The following is a 25,868-nucleotide window of genomic DNA, read 5'->3' on the forward strand; positions in this document are numbered from 1 at the left end:
ATGATGAATGGACCAAAAGAAATGACCCAAAATTACATGGAAAAATGTCTGGTTCCACTGACTTACACTAATTGTTTTTTTCCTTCTCCTGTTTTGTTTTCCTTTAGGAGGTTTTGTTCCAACAACAGTGATTGTATATATATATATATATATATATATATATATATATATATATATATATATATAAATAATCACTATACAACCTTTGTTTTAATATATACACTCACATTTCTGACAAAGACAACTGAAATAATTTCTACAACCCACTGAACTTCAGTAGATCATTCAGTTGTTTAATAGTGTCTGATTCCACAGTAACTGTACACAGCAGACGTCCTTTCGTAGCTCCTCTTGCGAGGCTGGAGAAGCTTTACAGAACACTGTTAAAATCCTATTCAAACTAATGAGAAACTGTAGCACAGGTTTTGTTTAAATACCTGAATTTAGAGTTTTATTAATTTTAAAATGTATCGTACATGTGTAAGATATCAATAGTAGGACAGGTCAGGTGTGGGTAATCGAGCTAATGCTAGCGTGGTGGCGAATTCCTATTGCCATTTTAATCCGCCTAATATCAATCAGCTACAGCTCAACTTTAGGTAGCAGTCCAATGTGAAATTATGTATTCTGATCAAATCTATTTTCTCATTGGGTTTAAAGGACTTTTTTCCAGTAGTCTGTAAAGCCTGTCCAACCTGCGCACCAGCAGCTACAAACTGACGTATTTGTGGGCGTGAACATCTTCATATGCTATGGAACTTAAATTCAGACCCTCATACTCCCTCATTGCCCCCCACCACCCTACCACCCAAAGTGCTGGACGCATTTGCAACCAGTATGGTGAGCAAGCGCAAACAGCGTCAGCGTTCTCCAGAGTTCCTTCAGCTTTTGGTCCGATTCAGCCAGGATGGTGTTACTGGGACACACCAGGACTACATACTTCATTCAGAACAGATGAGCCAATCCATCAGCGGTAAACCACTGAGATCTGTTCTCCTCACAGCTCACGCAATCACTGGATACCTGTACATGATTCATTTCAAAGGAATTCTTAGCTTTCCACCAAGGCAGCAGACAGACATTGTAAGCCAACACTAAAAGCAACAACGAGCTGAATATTCACACCTTGGTCCCGTCTCAATTTTACCGTTTGTGTAACATTAATACGCAGAGTTTATGGTCAACGTTCTCCTCCAAAGAGCCATGGTTGTATTCTAACGTTCCTCGGAGAGCAGAATGAAAAGAACATGGATGTCACGGCAAAAAAACTGCACACAGAGCCGTTCAGCCATTCCCAGAGACTCCATTACAGTATTCGTTTCCTCGGATTTCGTCTTGCTCTCCTTTTCCCAGCTCGCTCTTTAACTGCTCTTCACTTCCACAGGTCTTTATTTAATTTAGTTAGAAGTTGGGTTTGTGTTTCTTCACCTCCACCATGAGGTGGTGCAGGTTGATGAGTTCAGAACGGACAGCCAGGCTGCGGAACGTGGGCTGAGAGAGGACTTTATGGAAACCGTGGTAGTACTGGATTAGCTGGGTCAGCGCCCCCTAGTGGACAAAAGGAAACACATACAGAAAAGGTATTTTTTGCTGTAAGTGTTTGGAGAGATACAGTAAGTGAAAAACAGTATGTCTTTCGTCCATCACAAAGATTTTACCGTATTATGTATATACTGTGATAATCCCAAAAATAATGAACCGGAAACCTGCCAACAACTTAAACAGCTTCAGTAACTTTTAAAAATTAAAAGTAAAGCCCACATTTGAAACATCTTCACTATTCACAGCGTTGCTACAGATGATGACACTGAGGTTGGGAAAATGATTCCTTTTATTTTTTTTTGGAACAAAACAGGGGCAGTTAAGGTTGAACTATGTTCTTTACAGAGCGCTAAACCAAGCTAACGTGGAATTAGCTACAATAAACTCGAATATTACTTTAAAGATCACCTGCAAAGTGCAAAACCGAACTGAGGATGAGCGATGAGGTAAAGGTTTTGGGACAGAACACTGACGGACAGATTCCGAAAACAGTGACTAAACAAACACGAATGTGCAAGTTAGATGAATGAACTTTGGTAGAAACATCAGCAGCACTCATCACCTGAAAACCCTGCATGTGCAACACTTAGTATAGTAATAAATATACACAGATGAGCCGAAACGTTATCTCCACTCAGATGAAGCGATTAACGCTGATTATCTCATGATAATGGTACATGTTAAGGTCTGGGGTATATTAGACGGTAAGAACAGTGAGTTCTTGTAGTTGACGTGTTGGATGTGGGAGAAACGGTCAGGCGTGAAGACCTGAGCGACTCTGATGATCCAAATCGTTTTGGTCGGACGAGTCAGAGCAACTCCAAAACAGCAAGGCTTGTGTGGGGCTCCCGGTCAGCAGTGGTGAGCACCTACGGACAGTGAACCAAGGAGGGACAAACCACTGGCAACAGGGTGTTGGGCATCTGCGGCTCATCAATGCACAAGGGTGACGAAGGCTGTCCCGTCTGGTCCGAACCAACAAAAGGGCTACTGGAGTGGAAGTCACAGACATTTTTAATGATGGTTATTGGATGGTTATTGATGGAAGAAGGTCACTTGGTCCACTGAGTCCTCTTCTCTTTTACATCATGTGGACGGCAGGTACATGTGAGCCATTTACCTGGTAAGTGATGGCACCGGGTTGTACTGTGGGCAGAAGACAAACAGGTGAAAGGAACGTGATGCTCTGCGAATGTTCTGCTGGGAAATCCTGGGTCCAGGCTGACCAGGAACACCTCTTCATGGTGATGGTGTTCCCTGATGGCAGTGGCCCCTTTCAGCAGGATGCCACTCTGCGCATACTGTTAGGGACTGGTCTGAGGAACATGATAAAGAGTTCGAGGTGCTGCCCTGTCCTCCACATTCCCCAGATTTCCAATCCACAGCGGTTCCACCTCACGACTAACAGGCCTTAAAGGACCTGCTACTAACGTCTTGGTGCCAAACACCACAAGGCACCTTCAGGGGTCTTGTAGAGTTCCTGTGTAGGTGGGTCGGAGATGTTTTGGTGGCATGCGGAGAACCAAAATCAGATTAGAGACATAGGTGGTCATAATGTTTTGGCTCATTTGGAATATTATACATATACAGGTCTCCTTTTGTGATGATACTAAGCAATTTTGGTTCATTTATTAACTTTATAGGCCTTTTAAGAAACAGTGATGATTAATGTTATTACAATTATTATTATTATTATTATACATACATACATACATACAAATTGTACAAATTCTGTTGTCAGAATTATGGAAATTCTGATCTAAATTTGATCATGATCTACAGTGTCGTCGGGTAAATGAGAGAAAGAGATGGACAGTACCAAACGAAAATGAAAGAAAAGAGAGACAGAATTAGAAGAAGAAAGTGAAAGAAAATCACAAAGTGAAAGAGAAAGAATGAGCCGGGAATAAAAAGAAAATCAGATGAGAGTTGACCTCTTCAACTCCTTGGAACCACCAGTGATTCCAAAACGCACCTTGTGATATTCTTCATAACTTTCATATTTCATAAGCTACATTCTAAAGGTGGGGGTCGTATGAGAGCTCTAACTGTCTTCTTTCCAGTCAAATAGATGGGTGATGTCATTTTAAACCCTTATAATAAAAGAAGCTGAACTTGAAGTATTTTTATCTACTGAAAGTCGACCCATTTTTCCACAAATCTGGGCTCTTCAGTGATCTGCTCTGTAAACATTTTTATAAAATAATACAAAGAGCGTCTAAGATTTTTGGCTTTCAGCAGTAAATTGTAAGCAAATAGCAATATGTGTATCATAAAACATGCTCTGTTAATTTGACAATAAAAATGTGCATTTATTTCATGCAGTTACTGAATAATTTGTCTTACGATTTGGTCACGTACATTCAGATGGACAAACCAAAATCTACCCTGGAGAATTTGAGTTTTCATTGATTCAGAGTACCTGTATGATGCTTGTGCCGTTTTTGAAGTTGGTGAAAGAGCGCATGACGTCCTGACTCAGAGCCTCCACTGACTGCTTCCAGGTGCTGGAGAATCCCCTCACCAGCTGAGTGATCCGGACTGAGAGAGTCATAGAGAGGACAGAGAGAAACACATACCCTTTAAAATTTTTATATTATCTAATAGTATTTAACCAGCAGACGTCACACAAAACTCCCCACAAACCAATATTTACATCAAACTTGATCCAAGACGAACAACAGAAAAATCCTGTCTATCTAAATCATAAATATTTACTGATGTCTGAAGGATAGTGGTTGCTGGTGAAGTCCTGCTCTTTACTGGGGCTTTACCATTATGGTGTTATTGCACTGTCATAAATATCACTGACGTCAGGCTGTTCAGTATCTGTAACACAATCACTTCTGTTTTTTTCTGACACTGTGTGACACACTTATCTATAAACACGGACTAAAGTACGGACACAGTTCGGGTTTTGAGATTCCTGCTGCTGCTGTTTTTTAGCTATTCAATGGGCTTTTACCCGTTTACACAAATAACAGCTGAAGTGGCACTATATGAGGTTTCAATGAACAAAAACAAACTGTTTCCAACTAAACTGGGTGATTTTTTGGGGAAAATTCAACAGAAAAAAGAGCCAAACAAACCTCAGACCTACTAAAGAGGAACTTTAGCAATTTAAATTTCCAGATCATTCGGTGGTTGAGATGTAAACAAAGTCATTGGGTTTGTCAGAGTGATTCAGAGGGGTTTAGTGTGAAATGGTTCAGATGTCTTTACAGTGGTGGTGATAGGAACCAGTGGTCGCCATGACTACAACACAAATATAGACATTTTATTTACTATTACTTTATTTACTTATTTATTTACCAGTGAAGCTGGAAATCTGAAAAAATAAGTTTTCTTCAAGAACTGTTTTTCCTCACAACATCCTGCATGAACCTGTGAATGTGTTTTAACACACTGAAAATGTATTTTAAGGCCAAAATCTTCTCAAAACTATCATAAAACAGTGTCTCAGTCATCAGGCTGTGAATTCATAACCATTTCATGTAGTAACTTTCTGTGAGGGAGCTTTTAGAGGTGGACGTCTGGTTCCTATCACCACCACTGTGAACAGTTGGTAAGTTTATCTAGAACAGAGTGTTTCACACCAAACCACTCTGAATGACTCTGTTTACATCTTAACCATCTAATTATGCAGGGAGTTTTAAAAATCTATAAAATCCGCCTTTCAGAGAGTAGCAGTATAAACGTATCCAGCTTGACCTCTTACCCTCATCGTTCTTAAGTTTGTCCAGCTGACCCTTCTCCATCAGAGCCTCGCTCTCCTTCACAAATGTGATCATCCCTCCAAACGGGGGCGCCAAGATTTCCTCAATGAACTCCTGAAACACACATACACAAATTTTTAACACCACAAATTACACGGTAACAGAGAACACACTGAAATATGGCATTTTTCTGCTAATTGTAGTGAACTAGTTCTATTTATTTACTGAATGTAACATATTGGAAAAAATAAAACATAAAATCTGCCTCATAAAGGCCACATTTTATGATTTCTGTTTCTCCAATATGGTAAATTCAGTAAATTTACACTGACAGTGTATTAGAATGTGCAGAAGTGTGTTCTTTGAATAGGATGTGTTGACTTATTTACACTCAGAACACCAACACATGTCATTTGACCTCTGCACGCAGGGACAGATGTTTCAGGTGAACCCCAGTGAGTCAAGGGTACAGGAAAGTGAAACCTGTAATGAAGGTGGTTTCAGGGTTTGTTTCTGAATTCTAGGTAAAAAAACTACGATCATGAAACTCTCATCTGAAGTCACAACACATGTGGCTGAAAACCAAAACCAACCAATCATATATATATATATATATATATATATATATATATATATATATATATATATATATATATTTTAATGTTATTAAATTAACACAGTCCATGTACTATTTAGTAAGGACTTAGCCTTGTTGGCAAAATCTCTAAAACTGAGCCAACAATAAATGTTTGTATAAAATAAACTCACTAACTTATTATGGTATGTGTCACGAAATCCAACTTCCTCAATAACAGTGAACAGTTGGTCACCTACAACTATGAATTCTGTTATGTTCTTTGCTCTTCGTCTGTGGTTTGTGAGTGTTTTCATTTCGTAAAGTGAGTGTACAGTTGATGTTGGTCTGCTGGCACCAGAAACGTCTTGTTCTGCTGTATTCTGTGCATCAATGTGTTTTTAACACCTATCAAACCTGTAGAGAAGCTGTTCTTGGGTGGAGACGTTCCTATCATGACATTTGGCATGAACAGTGATATAACAGTGATATCGAACAGTTAAACACGCCACACGGCTGATATTTTCACTGTCGATCTCCTGCTGTTTGAAGTGTTTGAACATTTCTATGCTGAATGGTGCATGAGAGCAAAGAAAAGAAACAGTGGTTTTAATCATTATTTCTCATTTTTATTACTATTGAAATGATTTAGTCAGTGTCATATTTTGACATGTTTGTTGTAGACTTATTTTGTCTTCACTCAGCCGGAAAACAAAAGCGAAACTTTCGCATGAATGTTTTGGTGGCTGAAACTTTGGTGCTTTTCTAGTATAAACCATAGGACTTAATCTCCCATAATTCCTGCTTGAATGTTTACCTGTGTTCTGGCCCGAAGGAGCTGCTGAAATCCTTCCACCTCTTTACTGTCATCAGCTGCTCTCTCCTACAACAGAGAACAATATTACAAATCATTCACATGCAGAAATACGCGTGTGCAGAAAATGTCACGATATAAAGAACATAAAATATAGTTTGTTGGTATTGTGCTCTACTCTGCCCTCTACACTGTAGACTGGGGTTCAATCCCCACTTTGGTAAACACCCTACACTGCACCAATAAGAGTCCTTGGGCAAGACTCCTAACACTGCCTTCACCTACCTGTGTAAAATGACCAAACTGTAAGTCACTCTGGATAAGAGCGTCAGCCAAATGCCATACATGTAAATATAAGACGCAAAATAAGGCTCTGCCTATGGATTAAAATGCTTTGTTTTGGTAGTGAAATGAAAAAGTGGGAAAGCATTTCTTGAATAGTTATTTTATTTAAAAATTAAACTCAGGATAAATCTAAACCTTTTAGTTTCACTTTAAAAGAAATCTAAAAGATCCGTAAAAAACAACTGTGAAAATATGAACACAAAAATGTCCTGGGTTTAAACAGATCATAACATAATTCTTGTAAATATCTAAGGTCTTTTCACTGTGGGGCTGCAGTTTTAACTAATTCGGTTGAATGCTCTATACACACACACACACACACACACACATGTGCACACAGACACACTCATGTGCTTATCTTCACTTAGAAAATCACTGAAACGTGGAATCTGAACAGGGGAAACAATTTTGCATACAACTGTATGTGTGTTATATATATTCATATTTGCTCAAAGTGGACAATCTCACCATCAGCACACCCAGCATCATATCATAGTTGTTGATGAGGAAGATGAGCTGGTCTTTTCTAGAGGGGAACTCAGCAGCCATCTTCAGCACAAAGTTCTCTACCTCAATCTGAAACACACACAGACAAAATACCCACAGTCAGAGGCACCACTTCACCAGTTCATGCACCACTGCACTGAGTAGGAGGACATTTATGTGGCTTTAGATACAAAACAAAAAGCATAAGTCACATAAGTTTACATGAACATTTCTAAATCCTCTTTATCCCTTTAAACAGTTATTAAACAGGCTGTTTTATCACTGTGACTGATGTATGTAAATGAGCTCCGTTTCAATGCGCTGCACTGGACTGTATCTCCGTCTAAAGCAGTTCACTCTAAAATTAGAAGTGGTTGCTGAGCGGAGCATACAAGATACTGGCTTACTCGTTCAGGCTTGGACCCAGATTTTTTGTAAAGCTGCTTTGTGACAATGACCATAAATCTTTGAAGTGAACTGAACTGAATTGAACACTGATTCATTAGTACAGACACATCATTTTACTGAACGTGGTACACTTATCAAATACTGAGTGTAGTGTAGTAATTACCTACAGAATATACTGTACTGATTAGTCAGGGTGTAGTATTAGTTACTATCTGTGGAACAGTGATTAGTTACTGAGCATATTATGGTAATTAGGTACAGAATATAGTATAGTGATTAATTAGACAGTATTGTACTGATTAGTCAGGGTGAAGTACAGTCATTAGTTACAATTTGTGGAACAGTGATTAGTTACTGAGTGAAGTAAAGTAATACAAATTAGTTGGCAACTAATTTAATAGTCGATCAGTTGGTGATGTCATCACACATGTTTCTCATGCTAACTAGGAATGTTTTGACATTACTGCTTACTGGAGAGTCAATAAAAGCGCGATGGCAGCCTCAGGAACAAAAAGTGGGGGAGTCTTTCACGCTTAACTCAGAAACAAGGTTGTTAGTTGTGCTGGCTATGGGAGCACATCCTCCATGTTGGAGCATCTGAAGAGGAAACTTGTCGGCTCACTATGAAGATTCGTCTTGTTGAGATAGCTGTGCTAGTGAGCTAACGCTAATGTTAAAAGCTACTTTTACTTCATTTTATGAGCTGGAACATTTTCTATTTAGCAACGCAGGTTCTCTGAAATTGTTAAAGGAATCGGAACAGAGGAGCAAGCGACTGCAAACAGTTCTCTGCAAACTATGCAAACGTATCTTATCTTTCTAAGAAAGATACTGTCCAAAATTACACTATTTCAGGAATATCACACGCTGGGATGCTTTTTAATACCCAATCATGTTACTGATCTGTTGCCAATCAACCACCAGGTGTTTTTTTAGCATTACACAACTTTACCAGGCTTTTGTTTCTCCTGTCTCAACTTTTTTGGAATGTGTTGTTGGCATCAAATTCAAAATGAGCAAATATTTTTCAATAAACCATAAAATTTCTTAGTTTCAACATTTATATGTTGTCTTTGTTCTATTTTCAATTAAATATATGGTTTCAATGATTTTTAGTGATGATTAGTTCACTGAAGCAGGTGCAGGTGTAAGTCAGGTTACCTGTAGCTGTCCCAGCAGTGCGTTGGTTCTCTCGTTGGGGAAGGTTTGGTTTATACTGACTATAGCAGAGGAGAATTCAGCGTAACGCCGTGTGATCTACAGAGACAAAACACAGATAATGATTCACTACAGCCACTTAAACTGTCAACACTGGTTTGGGTGGGTTTCTGTCTGAGAGTCTGAGGCTTGTATGGCTTTACATTACATTGTCTGGAATGCAGCGCTCCTAAACTCTCCTATTCATTACTTTCTCATCAAATATACACGTTCCACATTCCAAATATACACATAGTTTATTTATTTATTTATTTATTTATGTCTTATAAGAAATTGACTTGTGCCAGTTATCCCTTCAACAAGCACTCTTGCCTTTTTGGAGGGGAAAAAGTATTTTTAAAATGACCAAGAAATAAATAAAAAATAAATAAACAATATTTAAAAGTTATGTTAGCATTCTTCTCTAATCCTGTATTGAAAATGTAACGTATCGTGATGCAAAAACGGCAATACGTATCTTACGTATCTAATTTGCCCATCGTTGCACCCTTAAGTCATATGCAAAAGTTTGGGCACCCCTGGTTAACACATCCTCTACAGAGAACAAACTGTTTATTTGCTGAATTTAACATAAATGTGGCCTGTGTTACGTCACTTTTTATATTTTATGTTTTACTGTTTTTCGATATGTTAAACTCAGTAAATAATTTTTGCATGTGGATAATTGAGGATGTGTTAACTGGAACTGGAGTGTGGAAAATATCCCTGAGGATTTCTGTGAGAAACTGAAAGCGAGTCTCTGTAAATAATGGAAGCTGTAATAAAGGTAAACAGTGGACACAGTAAATACTGGAAAAATACTGATACTATATTTAGTGGTTGAGCTTGAACCTAATGGCACTTTTGAAGGACATCAAGTAAATGAAGGATGGTCTTTGATTGTTGCACAGCATTGGACATTTTTCATTGTTTAAAAACTGAAATTAAAAAAATAATTTCTACAAGTCTGTGTGTATATTCATACGTAATGTGGTCTGGTGTCCAGCACTCCCAGTTTCTGAGGGTCAGTGTTGCGGATGCTCTGGATGTTCATCTCCAGGATGAGCTCAAACCTCGGCCACAGCATCTCCAGTACGGCCTCCCAGTACCTACAAATACAGAGGTCTGCGTATCAGAAAACGTGGACTCTGAAATTGTAACTTCACAAGAAAAAACACATCCAATTGTGTAACAATCGAAGAGCCCTTTTTGGGGCTGTATAGTTTTGAAAAGGTTGTGGACAGAACCATATACAACACATTCTCCATCAATCTGGAGAACCAATCACCATGCAAATAATACATAAGGAACATATTGTTATTACATACAAGTTCTTTTTGCATATGCAATATATATGGGGTATATTATTACACATGGGTAGTTTGGTATGTAATACATATGGAACATATTTTGTGTGTGTATGTGTGTGTATATGTATACATAATGCAAATGGGATAAACTATTACATATGCACACACACACACACTATATATATATATATATTTCACACATACATGAACACCTATATGCCCATTCACGTTACATGTGTAATATATATATATATATATATATATATATATATAAAATGCATACTAGCCATACTAATATTAAACGTATTACACATGTAACGTGAATGGGCATATAGGTGTTCATGTATGTGTGAAATACACTATCTTAAGGTTATATAATACATATAAGACATGTATGACTACACATTTTGTGTGTGTGTGTGTGTGTGTGTGTGTTACACACTTGTCGAGAGCGGGGATGTTCCTCTTGGCTGTAATGGCTTTGAAGCGAAGGATGATGTGGATACACAGAAAAATAGCAATGCTGTCATAGCAGTCAGATACATAGGTCGACATGTTCTTCTACAGAGAGAGAGAGAGAGAGAGAGAGAGAGAGAGAGAGAGAGAGAGAGAGAGAGATTACATACAGTACCAACTATTATGCTGTTCATAATACCTTAAACAGAGTAATCTTATAAAACTACAAAACTTCAGTTCATCAGTTGCACGAAACACATTTGAAAGTCTTTGGAAGCTACATTTATTTTTGGTTAAATTGTGCCACCTGCTGGTCAGTTTATACACAGAAAAAAAATACAACTGGTCACTTTTACACCCACTGGCCACTTTATCAGAAACACCTACATTGTGCTTCCACTAACTGGCCACTTTATTAGAAACACCTAACTCATGCTTCCACTCACTGGCCACTTTATTAGAAACACCTACATTGTGCTTCCACTAACTGGCCACTTTATTAGAAACACCTACATTGTGCTTCCACTAACTGGCCACTTTATTAGAAACACCTAACTCATGCTTCCACTCACTGGCCACTTTATTAGAAACACCTACATTGTGCTTCCACTAACTGGCCACTTTATTAGAAACACCTACATTGTGCTTCCACTAACTGGCCACTTTATTAGAAACACCTAACTCATGCTTCCACTCACTGGCCACTTTATTAGAAACACCTACATTGTGCTTCCACTAACTGGCCGCTTTATTAGAAACACCTACATTGTGCTTCCACTAAATGGCCACTTTATTAGAAACACCTAACTCGTGCTTCCGCTCACTGGCCACTTTATTAGAAACAACTCCTTTGTACTTCCACTAACTGGCCACTTTATTAGAAACAAGTACATTTCATTCTACTTTATGTGCTTCACCTCTCTCATATCTCCACTGGGTAGGTGTACAGTTACAGACTGCAGTCCATCTGTTGCTGCACAGTTTATCAGCCTTCTCTACTCCATTCATCACTGCTCAGTTTCAAACTACAGGGCAGCTGTTGTCCAGATATGGTACGGTTATAAACCTGAACTCAGATCTATTAATACCATGGACAAGTACCTGTGTCCAGTTCGCATTACATTACAGTACAGTACAGTGAAAGTAGCCAGAGTGTCTTTAGCTTGTGTGGTCACATGATTTCTTACAGAAATCTAGACTTTACAGTGAACGCAAACATTATCAACAACAGAGGAGCGTCACGTTCTGATTTATCTTTTACTCTGAGTGTGGTTTTCCGTGAGAGTCACAGACAGTGTGTCTGGCTAATTAGTGTGTTTTTAACGGTCATCTGACTCCAGCAACACTGCGTGATGATTCTGTGATGACTGTGTTTGATCAATCAGAGGTTTGCACCATTTCTAGCTCTGCCCATACGTTGGCAGGCTCCAACAAGAATGGCAACCAAATTCAGCAGAGGTACTCAGGAACAGTACGGGCCACTTAGCAGCCAAGCCAACTAAATACATGACCACAGATAACCACACTGCACTGTCTAAACACCACAAGATTGTGGGTGGAGCTACAAGAGAGGGGTTTCTAATAAAGTGAGTGACGGTGGTAACATTCTGATAAGCGCTCTCAGACTGCTCCAGCACTGGATCAGAACTAAACACCAGCATGAGTGAAGCAGAGAAATGAGTGAAACTGGCTCTACATACAGGTGGTGGTGTAGATCTCGCCCCTGCACTGTACAGTTCAGTGTTTCTCTGCTGTTCACACCTCGTTCAGCTCAAGAAGGGATTAATTAGCTAACAATATCAGGTATTTTAACCAGGAAACCACAGTTATGCAGTGCAGGGGTTTCAGGACTGGAGCTGAACTCTGAACTAACTGCACTAGCAAACTTACAGAATCACGTCTGTCGAAACACGACGTCGTTTTCCGACCCACGACATTCAGTCTGATATTTAACGTTTATGTTTCTCCATTCAAACCTCATTTAAATCAGAAACAGAGAGTGAAGTTATACCGGCTGTCTGCAGCTCCGTTAGGGGGCGACTGTTCATCTCTCGGCTGATAACATCAGCTAAAGTTATCTAAAGGCCAGCATTGATCACATCTGTGTTAATTAGCTGATGTCGTTACCCTGATATGATCAGAGTTTTCTCCTCTTTATGAACACCATGGGGTCCTTTACCCACCCGCAGGTGAAGAGCCGGTGGGCTTCTGTGCTTTAAATGCTGTGAGAGACTCTCAGAATAGGGAGAGGGGCTGAGTATGAGATAAATATAAATGTCAGGAAAACACAAATTTGGTAGGTTTCCGCCAGTTTAAGTGGGACCAGGAGTTCAGGGGAAACTGTGTAAGGATCTCAGACTATTTTATCGACTCTGTTGAGGAACGTTTTGGAAGGAGAGTAATTTTAGCCATCTTTCACCTCTAGTTACATTTGTGTGGAGCAGCGAAGCCAGAAATTTGGTCCCAAATATGGCGGCCACAACAGAAACATCACGTGACTGAAACCCTAGGACAGGTGCTAGGTTAGCTTTCGCTTGGTGGTTAGTTTTTTTCATGGTAATTTTCTCTGCCTTGAACACAGAACCGGAGACAGCTGGGGAACACAGCTTTGTTGTTTGGCAGGACAACTCAGAGTGGCCCTGTGATTTGTGAGGATATTACTTACATACATGTGTTACGTACATGTATTATGTTTACATCAAGAGAGGAGAATATTAGCTAAACACATCGGTCATTTAGTTAACATTGTAAAGTCATTCACAGCACATAGTTTATAGATGTACATTGTGAGCCCACGTGCAGGATTAACCTACTGAGGTTCTCTGAGGATTTAAATGAACATTACTGTGAATTAAATGTGAAGTGAAATGTTGGTAGTTGTTGATGGGGGCGAGTTATCGTACCAAGAACATGCTGAGGGTTTTGCCCATCACACTGTTGAACAGATCCAGCGCTGAATTCCCGGCCACCATGAAGAAATCAGACAGGAAGAGGTATTCACGGCAACCGTTATCCAACAGAGCGTAATGCTGACTGCGGAACAGAGTCTCATAGGGATACTGAGAGAGAGAGAGAGAGAGAGAGAGAAATAAACAACCATGAACAAACCATTTTAAAACAAACAAACAAAAAAAAACCTCCCCATAACTGCGTGCAGAATCCACATGGACAGACTATGCTATGATTCTTACTAGTTAACTGTATAACTTTCCTTGTAAGCTGTTTTTTATGCGTCAAATACATTAAAATAAATGAACTGCGAGTGCTGAGGTGTAGGGTAGGTGAAATAATATCTTCACAATAATACAGGTATGTTTTTAATGCAATAGATTTTTGCCATATGGTGATATTGTGACTTGTGCTCATGGCGAGTAAGATTTAAAGCTCTAGCCATGGTTTGGAGTGCAGTGTGCTGACAAAGCTGTAAAGTATCTATGAAGCTGTGATCTTCGCTACTCACCCTGCAGTCTCCTCTCTGAGCAGCATGTGGGATGAGGATGGGTCCCTCCAGCTCGGCCGGGCTCAGCACCGCCCCCCGCTGGCCAAGAGTGAAGATAGTGTTCCTGCTCTTCAGAGAGGGCTTAGAGAAGAAACCTGCTCTGAGGTTAAGGATCGGTAAGACTGTTTACACTGCAGGAAACTTTCTTATATCTGACTTTTTAGATCGACTGTTCAATTTTCAGCTCTGTTTAAAGAGACCAGAATCTGATCTGTGTGGTCAGACTGCAGTCGCATTTGTTTGCATATCCACAACGGTTTCCTTAGTAATGGCGCACAAGCTCACTAGGTTGGTTTAAAACCTAGCAAATCTAACAAGGATCGCTAGCTCATATAATGATCTTGTTTATTAACTACAGCATGAACAGAGCAGGAACTTAGTGCAGGTCGACCTGGTCAACAGACTGCTAAGAAACTATAGGCCACAGCAGTGATATTCAGGCTTCCAGATCAGATTCTGGAATGAAGCAGTCACTGTAAACTGCAACATAGAGTAAAAACAGTGTTACCTAATAGTCTGTTAAAAGCTTATAGTCTCTGTGTTTAAACTGCTGTCAGAAGAAAAACTTATATCCAAAATAGTAACTTTACAGAAGAAGGAAAAAACATTCTTTACTTTTAATGTAAGTCAATGGAACCAGACTTTTTTCCGAGTAATTTTGGGCCGTTTCTTTTGTTCCATTCATCATGAAATTAACATACGATGTAAAGAAAAACAGGCATTTTCAAATTATGTCAACGACAACATTGAAATATATATGTGTCATATATCTATGTTTGTATGTAAAAAGCCTGTTTTCAATATGCATTAACATGTGTTTGGTGCCTGGATCGTATCTGGATAAACTTTGGCTGGATTCCATTTACCCTTTGGAATGCGTCCCCGTGTGACCACACGAGATCTGATTGTACTTTTCCTGAATATTAAAAAAACTATTTGAATCAGACATAAAACGACTTACAAATGTGGTACGAATCCAGTTGGGAAAAAGTCTGATTTCATGTGGCTTTTAGCTGTTCAGACTCCAGAAAACCTGTCCTACTCAAATCAGACATGCCGAAAAATCAGATATGAGCTGCCTGTCTGAACAAGACCCACGAGTTCTAAAGCGGTTCAGTGTTTTAAATAACAGCTTGTTATTCTAGTCTGGTCTGTTTAAATAGCAGTGCAATGTTATGTTAACTGTTTAAAGCGTACATAAAACAGCTACTTCTGCTCTTCTCTTTTCATCTCAGTTTCTCACTGCCGTTGTCACATTTTTAGTCATATGCAAATGTTTGGGTGCCTCTAGTCATATGACATGTATGTTATGTTGATCGTCTGTACTTGAAAAACACTGAACATCTGCACATTTCATTATAAAGAGAGCATAATTAGTCCTGTTTAACTGGGTCTAGTGGAGCTCAGTATTTGAAGTGTTCAGTAAAATCATTATATTTATAGTTTTAATAGCAGACTTTAAATGTGGCACAGCAGTGCATAGATTTTACAGGGATTTTTACAGTGTAAAAAGATGTTTTACTGTGTACACCACAAAGTCATGTCCAGAAAAGTCTCCTACTGTAAATAATACACAGAAGCAGTAAAGGATATCTTTCTTGGCTGTGTCTTCAACTCCCATCAGATCATCTTTGTCGGCTACATCTTCATACTGAAAAAGGCACATTCACACATTAAGAAAGAGTCCTATGCAAAAGTCTGCACCTCTGCTGAAATTCCATGTGTTGTTGATGTTCTAAGTGTAACTAAGTGAACACGTCCTCCACAGAGACACATTTCCTTTCATTTTAATACACAATTACTGCTTATTTACTGAGTTTAACTAGTGAAGAGAAATAAAACATAAATGTGATCTGTGCAAAAGTTTAAACACTGTGTTTAAAAAGCTGAGGCACAAAAAGCTTTGCATGAACAAATGTCTGAGATTTTCCACTACTGGCTCGACTCGCCTCGACTTTCTGATTTTCCATTAGGCAAAAGTTGGTACCCGGTACTTTTTTGGAACCATCTCCGTTGAGGTTCCAAGTGAGGTGAGCGGATAGCAAAAGGTGACATAAAAACACTACCGAATGCTGACTGGTTGGAGACAATCACTAAACAGATATGCTTACGTTAGCTACCAGGTCGTCTCGTCGTCTGAACTCTGATGTAGTTTTTCCCGAACTCTCTTGTTTTATTCAGCAGTCTTTTGTCTCGCTGCCTTCAGCCTTTTCTGAACTCAATTTGTCTCCTTCACATCTCAATAGTGTCATTTGGCGTCACTATGATGACCAGCTACACTGAGGGGGCGCTATAACTGCAGAGAAAAACGGAGTGGCTGGTACCAAAAGCGAGTTGAGTCAAGCCGAGTTGGGTCGAGTCAAGCCAAGCTGAGTCGAGTCGAGTCGGGCCGAGCCGAGCCGTACCACACAGTGGAAAAGCAGCTTTAAATAACAGTGCAATGTTATTTTTAGAACAGCTATTACATTAACATTGTGGGAACATTCTATGTTTTACATATGCCGGATATTAAGGGCTCATTTTTGTTTCAAGCCCTTAATATCCAGCATATGTAAAACAAATTGTAAATAAGCAAATAATAAACACAAATATTAAGTCCCCTCACTGCCCTCAAAGTCTCTCACCTGCACTTTGAGCAGTCGGCTGCTGTAGGATTTGAAGTAGCTGTAGTAGATCTTACTCATGGTGTCCACGTACTCGTCCCTGATTTCTTTAGCTACCGTCCGTTCATTGGCCAAGAGGAACTGGTAGAAGAACCTGCAGGTGACAAAGGAATAACACTGAGCAATTTGTTCAATTTGTTTTCCTTCATCAAGGTACAAACAGTGTAAATGTTCCCTCAAAGCTCCAACAGTGGTTCTAAGGTCTGATTGTGAACCTTAAATAAGTTTCTCCAGGTGAAAAGTTCGTATTTGTACCTTTTCATAACCGAATGTTTTAAACAGAACAGTAAAATAAAAGCCTGGAGACGAGACGGGGTGTGTGGAGTCAGTACAGCTTAGAACATATCATTTCAGTGGATTATGGTTCAGTTATGTTCCCTGACTAAAGACACTGAGATGGACCACAGAGGGTTCCACCCCAGTGAGAAGAGGGGCACTGACCCAGAGACAGTTTAGTACCTTTATTTCTGAGAGTGAATGACAGATATGCACAACTGTTCTATGCAGCATTGTGGAAAATCCTTGAGAAGAACGTTTGCTGGAGGTTTTATTATAAATTCACTGCAGGCTGAAGAGGTTAACAGAGTGATGAGAGGCTGATGTGTCTGTTCATACCTGTACTTGAGCAGTGTGTTCTGGGGGATTTGGTAGTTGGTCATGGGCTTCCTGAAGGAATAGATCTTCTGCAGGATAAACTCACGGATCTTACTGACCGCCTGTGGATCAAACGTACAGCAGACACAGATTATCTCATCTATGACGACGCAAGTACAAATTAATAACAACACTATCATGGATGATGGACAATTAAAGTCACTGTGATGTGGTAAATCTGGTGACGCTTAATTTTGATGGCACATGGCAGGTATCATAATGGATTTTCCTCCTACATTAAAGGACAATAAACTAAATAAACCAAATGTTTCATTTATTTCTCCTTCTTTTATTTACACCTTTTAGAAGTTTTTACTTTAAGGACTCATTTCATGTAAAACTGAATTTCTTACTTTTCAAAATAACTGTCAAACAGCCTGCTTTGCATTCATTATTTTTGTGATGTCACAAAATCACATTTACATTTATATCCACCTTATCAGTCTACAGCAGTTCAGCTCCACCCACCTATAACTGAAGTTATAAGGAGTGTTTAAGCCTGGACTGTTTTTTGACACAGCCAATCAGAACAGAGCTCATTTACATATATCTTAAAGGCACAGCAACAAAAACAGCCTGTTTAATTGTTAGGGATAAAGAAAGGTTGGAAAACAGCCATGTAGAAATAAATTATGACTGATTTTAGTAAATAAAACCACACAAAAATGTAGGGGCCCTTTAATTTATGAAATTGAAATAATATCTGTTACTATTTGAGTGTGAATTCTGGTCACCTTTATTTTGAGGCGGTCCACGATGTCCTGGATGTCTGCGCAGGCCAGAGTCTCTCTAAAGCTCAGCTCTTTAGCAAAGTTGATCTTATTATTGAGCTCGTGCAGCTGCTCCAGAAACTCCTGCTCCGTCACTGGACTGTCCAGAATTACTCTACATACAGACAGAGACACGAACAGACAGATAGACAAAGAGTCAGTCAGTCACACTAAAGCACTAACACATGAAGTTCCAACTTCAGCCACTAGAGGCCACTGTACTGCAAAGCTTCTCTGAACATGACTTTCCCAATAATGAAGCTTATACTGCGTCAGAGGCATTATAAAGGAGGAGAACGGTCACAGGTTGACACATGAAATGGAAAGCTTGAGATAGAAGCCTGGGCACTGTGTGGACAGACTTTCCTACAAGCTAGCCAGCCAACATTAGTAATATGAGTGATAACTTTAATGTGTATGATGTATTTAACTTCTCAAAACAGTGAACTCCCTGGTCAGTGTTACAAATTTTACCCACTACTTTAACTGATTTTAAGCAACTCTCATTTAAAAGTAGAGCAGTGGTGCTTCATTGCTGTTGGGGGGGAGCAGCCGTGTTGGCATGACATCATACGTTGAGCTCAGACTTGAACACTGTGCCATGGTGGGATTCCCATTGAGGGGCGTTTCCTTAAATTTTGTCTATTTGAAGGTGGGAAATTCTGAGTTAGGAGCTTCAGTCGAACGCAGCTTTATACCCCAGCAGTTAGCACTGTGCTTTAGCTAAAAACAGCAGCAGCACCGATTTTGAATACTGAGTTCTGTCTGTACTTTTGTAAATGTTTGTGCTTTTGTAGATGCGATAACTGACACCTTACTGTACATATTGCACTTTCTGTAACTCCTACCACGCGTCTCGCACATCTGGACACTTTATTTCAGTACCAATATCTGCACATATTTATTCAGTATTGTCATTATGTGCTGTTATTGCACTGCCTTTTTCATCTCAGGATAGATCTTATTGCATATTTGTAGTTGTATATATGCCTGTAGATGGTTTTTTGTTAATATTCTTCTATTTATATTGTTTCAACCTTATTATTATTACTGTACTGTGATGTGTGACTGCTATTGGCTGCTAAATTTCCTTCAGGATCAATAAAGTATCTGTCTGTCTGTGGGCTCTTTTCCTCTGTACAGCCATTTGGCTCCTACAGCTGCACTGTGCCATCCAGCGCTCGAGGGTTACGTTTCTGTTGCTTTCTGCTGTGCTGGTAAATCAGAGTCAGGAAATACTGAAGAAAAATCCACACAGGAAAGCTAACAGGCTAATAACTATAAACACCGCAGAACATGTACAGCCATCATTCAAACACCAGTCAACTGTGTGCTCTCAGATGAGTCTTTATCCTCTAAACTGATGTTATTAAAGCCTCGGTTAGCCGGAACTGAGCCTGTACTGTGGTGGATGGCACCTGTGGCCTGCTAAGTATACTAGCGTTAGCTTAGCCCAGCATCTCGAAACACCTTTCAATCCACTCTGCACTCTTAGACATTAGCTTTTATCACCCACACTTCAGCAGAGCAGCAGTTAGTCAGAATAAAACCTGTACTGTGGTGTGTGACTCTGTTTGGATATGCAGACCACTAGATAAGCTAACTGCTAGAATCAAACCTATTAGCATGCTAAGCTAATGCTAACCAGCTCATCTCTCTTTGTTAGCAGCTCAGGTTAACATTTAGATTGATGGTTTGACATTTATGAATGATATATTAAAATCAGGCACTGTTGAGGTGATGCAATAACAACATAAATGGTTCTGTGGCCAAGAGCACAGGTAGCTAATTGTGCTGAGCATGGTTTGTAAGTGTTCTGCGCCAGACTGCCACTGGAACGGTTCCTCCCTGTGCTCAAAACCGCTCTGCCCCTCAGAAGAGGCCGGCGTGTCCGACAGCGTCCACACAAATCTCAGCCTGTCTTGTCTGTTTGACTACACTTGAGGTGAACTGTGTACATGTGAGCTACTGGTGTTTTAGCGCAGTGTGGGGTGCGACTCTCAGACTTTCTCTCTAAAGACAGATCTTACGAGATCATGGTGCTGGGCACCACCAGCTCGTCCACCAGCTGACTGAGCTGGCTGCGCACGGCCTGTCTGTTCTTCAGCCGGACGCTCATACTGACGGACTGCTGCTGCAGAGTCTGGATCTCGCTGCTGATGGAGGACAGGTCACTCTGGAAACTGCTCAGCATCTCCTCCATACGCTACACGAACGAAGAGCAGAGAGAGGGAAACATTCAGCGCTAATGAAACATCATTTACTGCTCAGTTCAAAATCTGAGTGATACATAATTATTAGACTTGATGAAATCAGAATCAAGCATTATTGGCCAGGTTTGTTTACACATACAAGGAATTCGGCTTTGGTTACAGGAGCTCACAGTGCACAGTATCTGACAAACATTTAGATGTGGTGAATAAAAAAATAAATACAAATAAAAATAAGAATAAAATAAATAAAACATGCATTCCTACCATCACTCACTCATGCACACACACACACACACACACACACACACACACACACACACACACACACACACACAGCAGCAGTTAAAGGGTGTATAGTGGCAAAAAAAGGGATCAGTGAGGTAACAGTCAGGTAAGTGAGGTAACAGTCGGTTGAGTGGGGTAATAAGGCGGGTAAGTGGAGTAATAAGGCAGGTAAGTGGGGTAATAAGGCAGGTAAGTGAGTAACAGTCAGATCAGTGGGGTAATAAGGCGGGTAAGTGGGGTAATAAGGCAGGTAAGTGAGGTAACAGTCAGATCAGTGGGGTAATAAGGCAGGTAAGTGAGTAACAGTCAGATCAGTGGGGTAATAAGGCAGGTAAGTGAGTAACAGTCAGATCAGTGGGGTAATAAGGCAGGTAAGTGAGGTAACAGTCAGATAAGTGTGGTAATAAGGCGGGTAAGTGAGTAACAGTCAGATCAGTGGGGTAATAAGGCAGGTAAGTGAGTAACAGTCAGATCAGTGGGGTAATAAGGCAGGTAAGTGAGGTAACAGTCAGATCAGTGGGGTAATAAGGCGGGTAAGTGAGTAACAGTCAGATCAGTGGGGTAATAAGGCAGGTAAGTGAGGTAACAGTCAGGTAAGTGGGGTAACAAGGCAGGTAAGTGAGGTGACTGTCAGATCAGTGGGGTAACAGTCAGATCAGTGGGATAATAAGGCAGGTTAGTGAGGTAACAGTCAGATCAGTGAGGTGACTGTCAGATAAGTGGGGTAATAAGGCAGGTAAGTACGATAAAATCAACTGTTATGTGATTAAAACTGTTCATTTGATAAAATATGAATCATGTTTCTTTTAGCTTTACAGCATAGAAGAGTCAGAAGTTCAGGTTATGGATGTTTTGAAGTCTCTGGTTTTGAACTGTGTGAGCTCACCTCCAGTATTGAATCACAGGCGGTGATCTGGTTGTGCAGTGATGCGATGTTCTGGCTCTCTTTGATATCTGTGCCGGTTTTGGTCAAGGACTTTGGAAAATCACTGTATCACATTTACAGTTCCACTGTATAAAATTTTCATTGTATTACAGTTTCACTAGGTCATATTTTCACTGTATTGTATAATCACTGTATCACAATTTCACTGTATCACTCATATTTTCACCGTATCATGTAATCACTGTATCACAATTATACTGTATCATGTGTTCACTGTATCATAAATATACTGTGTCATATTATCAATGTCATATATTCACTGTATCACAATTCTACTGTATCATATTATCACTGTTATATATTCACTGTATCACAATTCTACTGTATCATATTATCACTGTTATATATTCACTGTATCACAATTATACTAAATCATATTATCACTGTTATATATTCACTGTATCACAATTATACTAAATCATATTATCACTGTTATATATTCACTATATCACAATTTTACTGTATCATATTTTCACAGTGTCACAGTTTCACTGTGTCATATCACTGGGGTACATTTTCACTGTATCAGTTGGTTGCACTGTCTCACATCATTACTGCATCACAGTTTCACTGTATCACAACTCTACTCAAGCACTGATAGGCTAGATCACGAGGAGGGACGGTGACTGATCATTGCTTTAGGCCTCTTTATGAAACGTATTAAAGCGATAGTCTAGCAGAAAGTCAAACTCACCCATTTCTCCACTCTTACTCCAAAAGCAGGTGATCATCTAAGACACGTTTGAAGTTTGCTTTTTTAGTTTTTATCCTGGAGCTACAGGCTGATGTAGCTATGCAGTGGAAGCTTATACCCCACCAATTAGCAAGGCGCTAACTGCATGACTGACATGCCTGCTGGACACTGTATGACATACTGTGATCTACACATAGAAAAGGATACAGTCTTTGATTGACGCCTGTTCAATGCGCTGAAGCTCCGCCTCCACTTGCTTTGAGTACTGTCGCAGATCAACACCCTATAAAAGTGACAAAGATATTCAAACTGGATATTCTACCAAACCGGATATTCTACAACCAAAATGACCCATTAATAAACTAAATAATATTAAAATAATCCAAAATCTCACCGTTTTAAGGGCCTCCTTGACCAGCTCGTCCTCCAGGTTGGCCTGAATGTGGACTGAAGAGAGACAAACATAGACAGATTAAAGTTTACGCCCTTTAAATATCAGTCTGACTAAAACTGCTAGTCTGATATTATGAGATTACATAAACAGCACAGCTCGCTGGTCTTGGTACGATTAGGATCTTAGCGTAAGCTTAAAGGGTCCAAATCCTATGCTTTTATTTCATTCATGAGGAAATGGTTCTATAGATTGATGGAGAATGTGCTGTATATGGTTCTATATCGTACCAAAAAGGGTTCTTCTACAGTTACAAGCTTGACAATAGAAGAACCCTTTTTGGTGCTGTATAGAACCCTTTTGTGCACATTTTCCACCCAGCCGAAGAACTATTTAATCATGCAAACGGTTCTATAAATGTTCATGGAACCATTTTATTTACTAAAGAACCCTTAAAAGAACCATCTTTTTTAAGAGTGTAGTTACTGGCATTGTTTTATTCATTGAAGATCTAGTCGAACAGAATCTCCCTCTGGGATTAATAGAGTGATCTATGTATCTGAATACACACAGAGCGGAGCACGAGAGCACTTACTGTCCACCTCGTCCAGTATGAACTCGTCTGTGGTTATGTCCAGATCCCCCAGATTCAGCGCGGGGACGATGTCAGCGTCGGGCTTCTGACCAATGAATGAAGAAAGGATGGTGACGTCAGTTAACGAGGCAGAAAGCACTTTTACAGGAACTCAATCTGTGTTTAGTTTTAATGTGTTTTGAACTTTTCTTTCAAAACAGTCACACTTTCCTGTCAAACACACACGACCTGCAGGGGAACGGGGACGTCACTACACTGTGTGACGGAATGTGATCCAGGTTTTCCGTCAGATCCACTGAATCAGTATAATCAATAGTGTTGTACAACAAACATACAGACAGTAAGTATCAAACGAACAGTGTAAATCTGAGAGGCCGATACTGTTATCAGTCTCTACAGAGCGTCTATCTATAGTAGAACTCACTGTTATTGATCTATACTGGGCTTCTGGGTGCAGCCAATCAGAGCAAAGTGGGCACGCAGGGGGCGGGGCTTATGACATGGATACACCCACATTCAAATAATTGGGCTTTGGAACAGCAGGCGCAGAACTGAAAACGTCCAACTGGAGAACCGATATAACGTCAGAGCACAGTACTCCGGCACATTTCGCGCTTGCGGAAATATCTGAAGTCGCGTAGGACGTCATGATTGGTTCGACTCAAAATGCAAAATCTGCATAGCAACCAAAATGCATTCTGATTGGTCATATTTGGGTCAGTACTTTTAAAAAAATAAGAGAAAAACTTCATCTGTGTCGTCGGTTTCCACAGAAAGAGCAGTTTTCCATACAGTGTTTTCCTGCATTTAGTTTTATGTTTCATTAAATCTGATTGGGCAAAGATGGACGTTAACTGATCATACGTTTTTTAAAAAATGATTAATATAAACAATATGTGCAATAAATGAGGTGAACATGGAAAAAAGCCTAGTAAAGTGAGGCAGTGGTGTAATGTAACTCAGCTGACGGTGTGAACTTAAGTTAACAACTCGATATTAAACATACTGTGCTTCATGGTGCCGATCCACTGTTTAATATTACTAAAAATGACGTTAAAACGTGCTAAAATGCATTTTCACTGGCTGTGAAAGTTTCCCCACACCATTCACATTCGCATCCCTGTGTTTCCCCACCCACCACTTCCGTGTGGCCATTCATGGACATATGACCATGTCTCAGATGTGTCGTTGATAAGTGACAAGAAAGTGTTTCTATTACGTAAACAGGAAAAGCCGCAGGTGTATGGAATACCGTGCTCTTACGTTACCTAATAATCAGAGCTCTGAAGAAGGAGGAGAGCTTTAACATATAAAGTATCGAAAAACTGAACCGAATCTTTACCTTCAAAAACCATATTGAACCTGAAGACGTGTATCGTTACACCCCTAATGTACCGCTGTACAACACAGCTGGGATTCTCCAGCCTCTTGTTCGAATTTGTCCGTTCCACCTTAAATGGTGCAGCAGTTACATTCTGTAGCTATGTTACATTCCCAGTGTAACCGCTGCACCATTTAAGGTGGAACGGGAAAATTCGAACAAGAAGCTGGAAAATAAGAGGCCATCAACTCTAATTTAACTACAGAGGAAGGTCTTCATCAGGACTGGAGAGAAATAAAGCAGAAATCGTTCTCTACTGTACTTCATTTTCCATTTTTAAGTATTTGTGCTTCGATTTATTTACTAATCTGGGGATTTTAACCGTTAGTGTGTTGATATGGCAACAGAAGACAGCAGGCTAAGTTAGCTAAATGAGATCTTCAGGTCTTGTAATGGTTGTTAGAGTTACACAGCCAGGATTTCAGCTGAAATAAAGCTGCAGATCATCATTAATGCGCTGTCTCACTCAGCCAGGACGTTAAATTAAAGCTCGGCTGTGACTAAATGATCAGCTGATTTGGCACCGAGCTGCTAACAGCTCAGCGAACGGCTGCGGTCAGAAATCCTCATTTTTAAATAAAAATAGCCTCTAAAATGTACCTCGTCCTGTAAATAAGCCATAGCGGTGGTCGCGGAGCCCCCAGCTGTGTTTATATCAGCAGCGGCCTCGCCGGGGAGCAGATCCTCCGCCATTACGACGAACAGATACTAAAAAACTACAATGACCATCAAAACTACAACACACAAGTCCGTCACGATTTCTTGTCCGACGAGAAACCAAGACCGCAGTCCCGGTTACAACACATATGAGACGTTTCGTGTCTTCATCATGTTGATTTATATATATATATATATATATATATATATATATATATATATATATATATATATATATATATATATAGCACATTTAAACTAAACCATGTTTA

The 25,868-nt window shown here is 39.8% G+C and overlaps 1 protein-coding gene across 1 annotated transcript; it reads right to left on the reverse strand.

Annotated features, from left to right (window-relative positions):
• Positions 1-272: 272 nt before the first annotated feature.
• LOC118800982 (vacuolar protein sorting-associated protein 52 homolog) lies at positions 273-25,647 on the reverse strand. Its single transcript, XM_036561158.1, has 20 exons — positions 25,540-25,647; positions 23,559-23,643; positions 22,967-23,019; positions 22,780-22,855; positions 21,819-21,886; positions 20,465-20,640; positions 18,399-18,549; positions 17,626-17,726; positions 16,972-17,104; positions 15,941-15,998; positions 14,309-14,442; positions 13,752-13,907; positions 10,835-10,953; positions 10,068-10,191; positions 9,047-9,142; positions 7,460-7,567; positions 6,650-6,715; positions 5,261-5,372; positions 3,965-4,083; positions 273-1,548 (listed from the first exon to the last, which is right to left on the reverse strand). Exons 1-20 carry the CDS (start codon positions 25,630-25,632, stop codon positions 1,402-1,404), a joined length of 2,175 nt encoding a protein of 724 aa, XP_036417051.1. The 5' UTR covers positions 25,633-25,647; the 3' UTR covers positions 273-1,401.
• Between the last annotated feature and the right edge of the window lie 221 nt (positions 25,648-25,868).

This window comes from Colossoma macropomum, unplaced genomic scaffold (genome assembly GCF_904425465.1).
Source record: "Colossoma macropomum unplaced genomic scaffold, Colossoma_macropomum, whole genome shotgun sequence".
NCBI classification, from domain to species: Eukaryota; Metazoa; Chordata; class Actinopteri; order Characiformes; family Serrasalmidae; genus Colossoma; species Colossoma macropomum.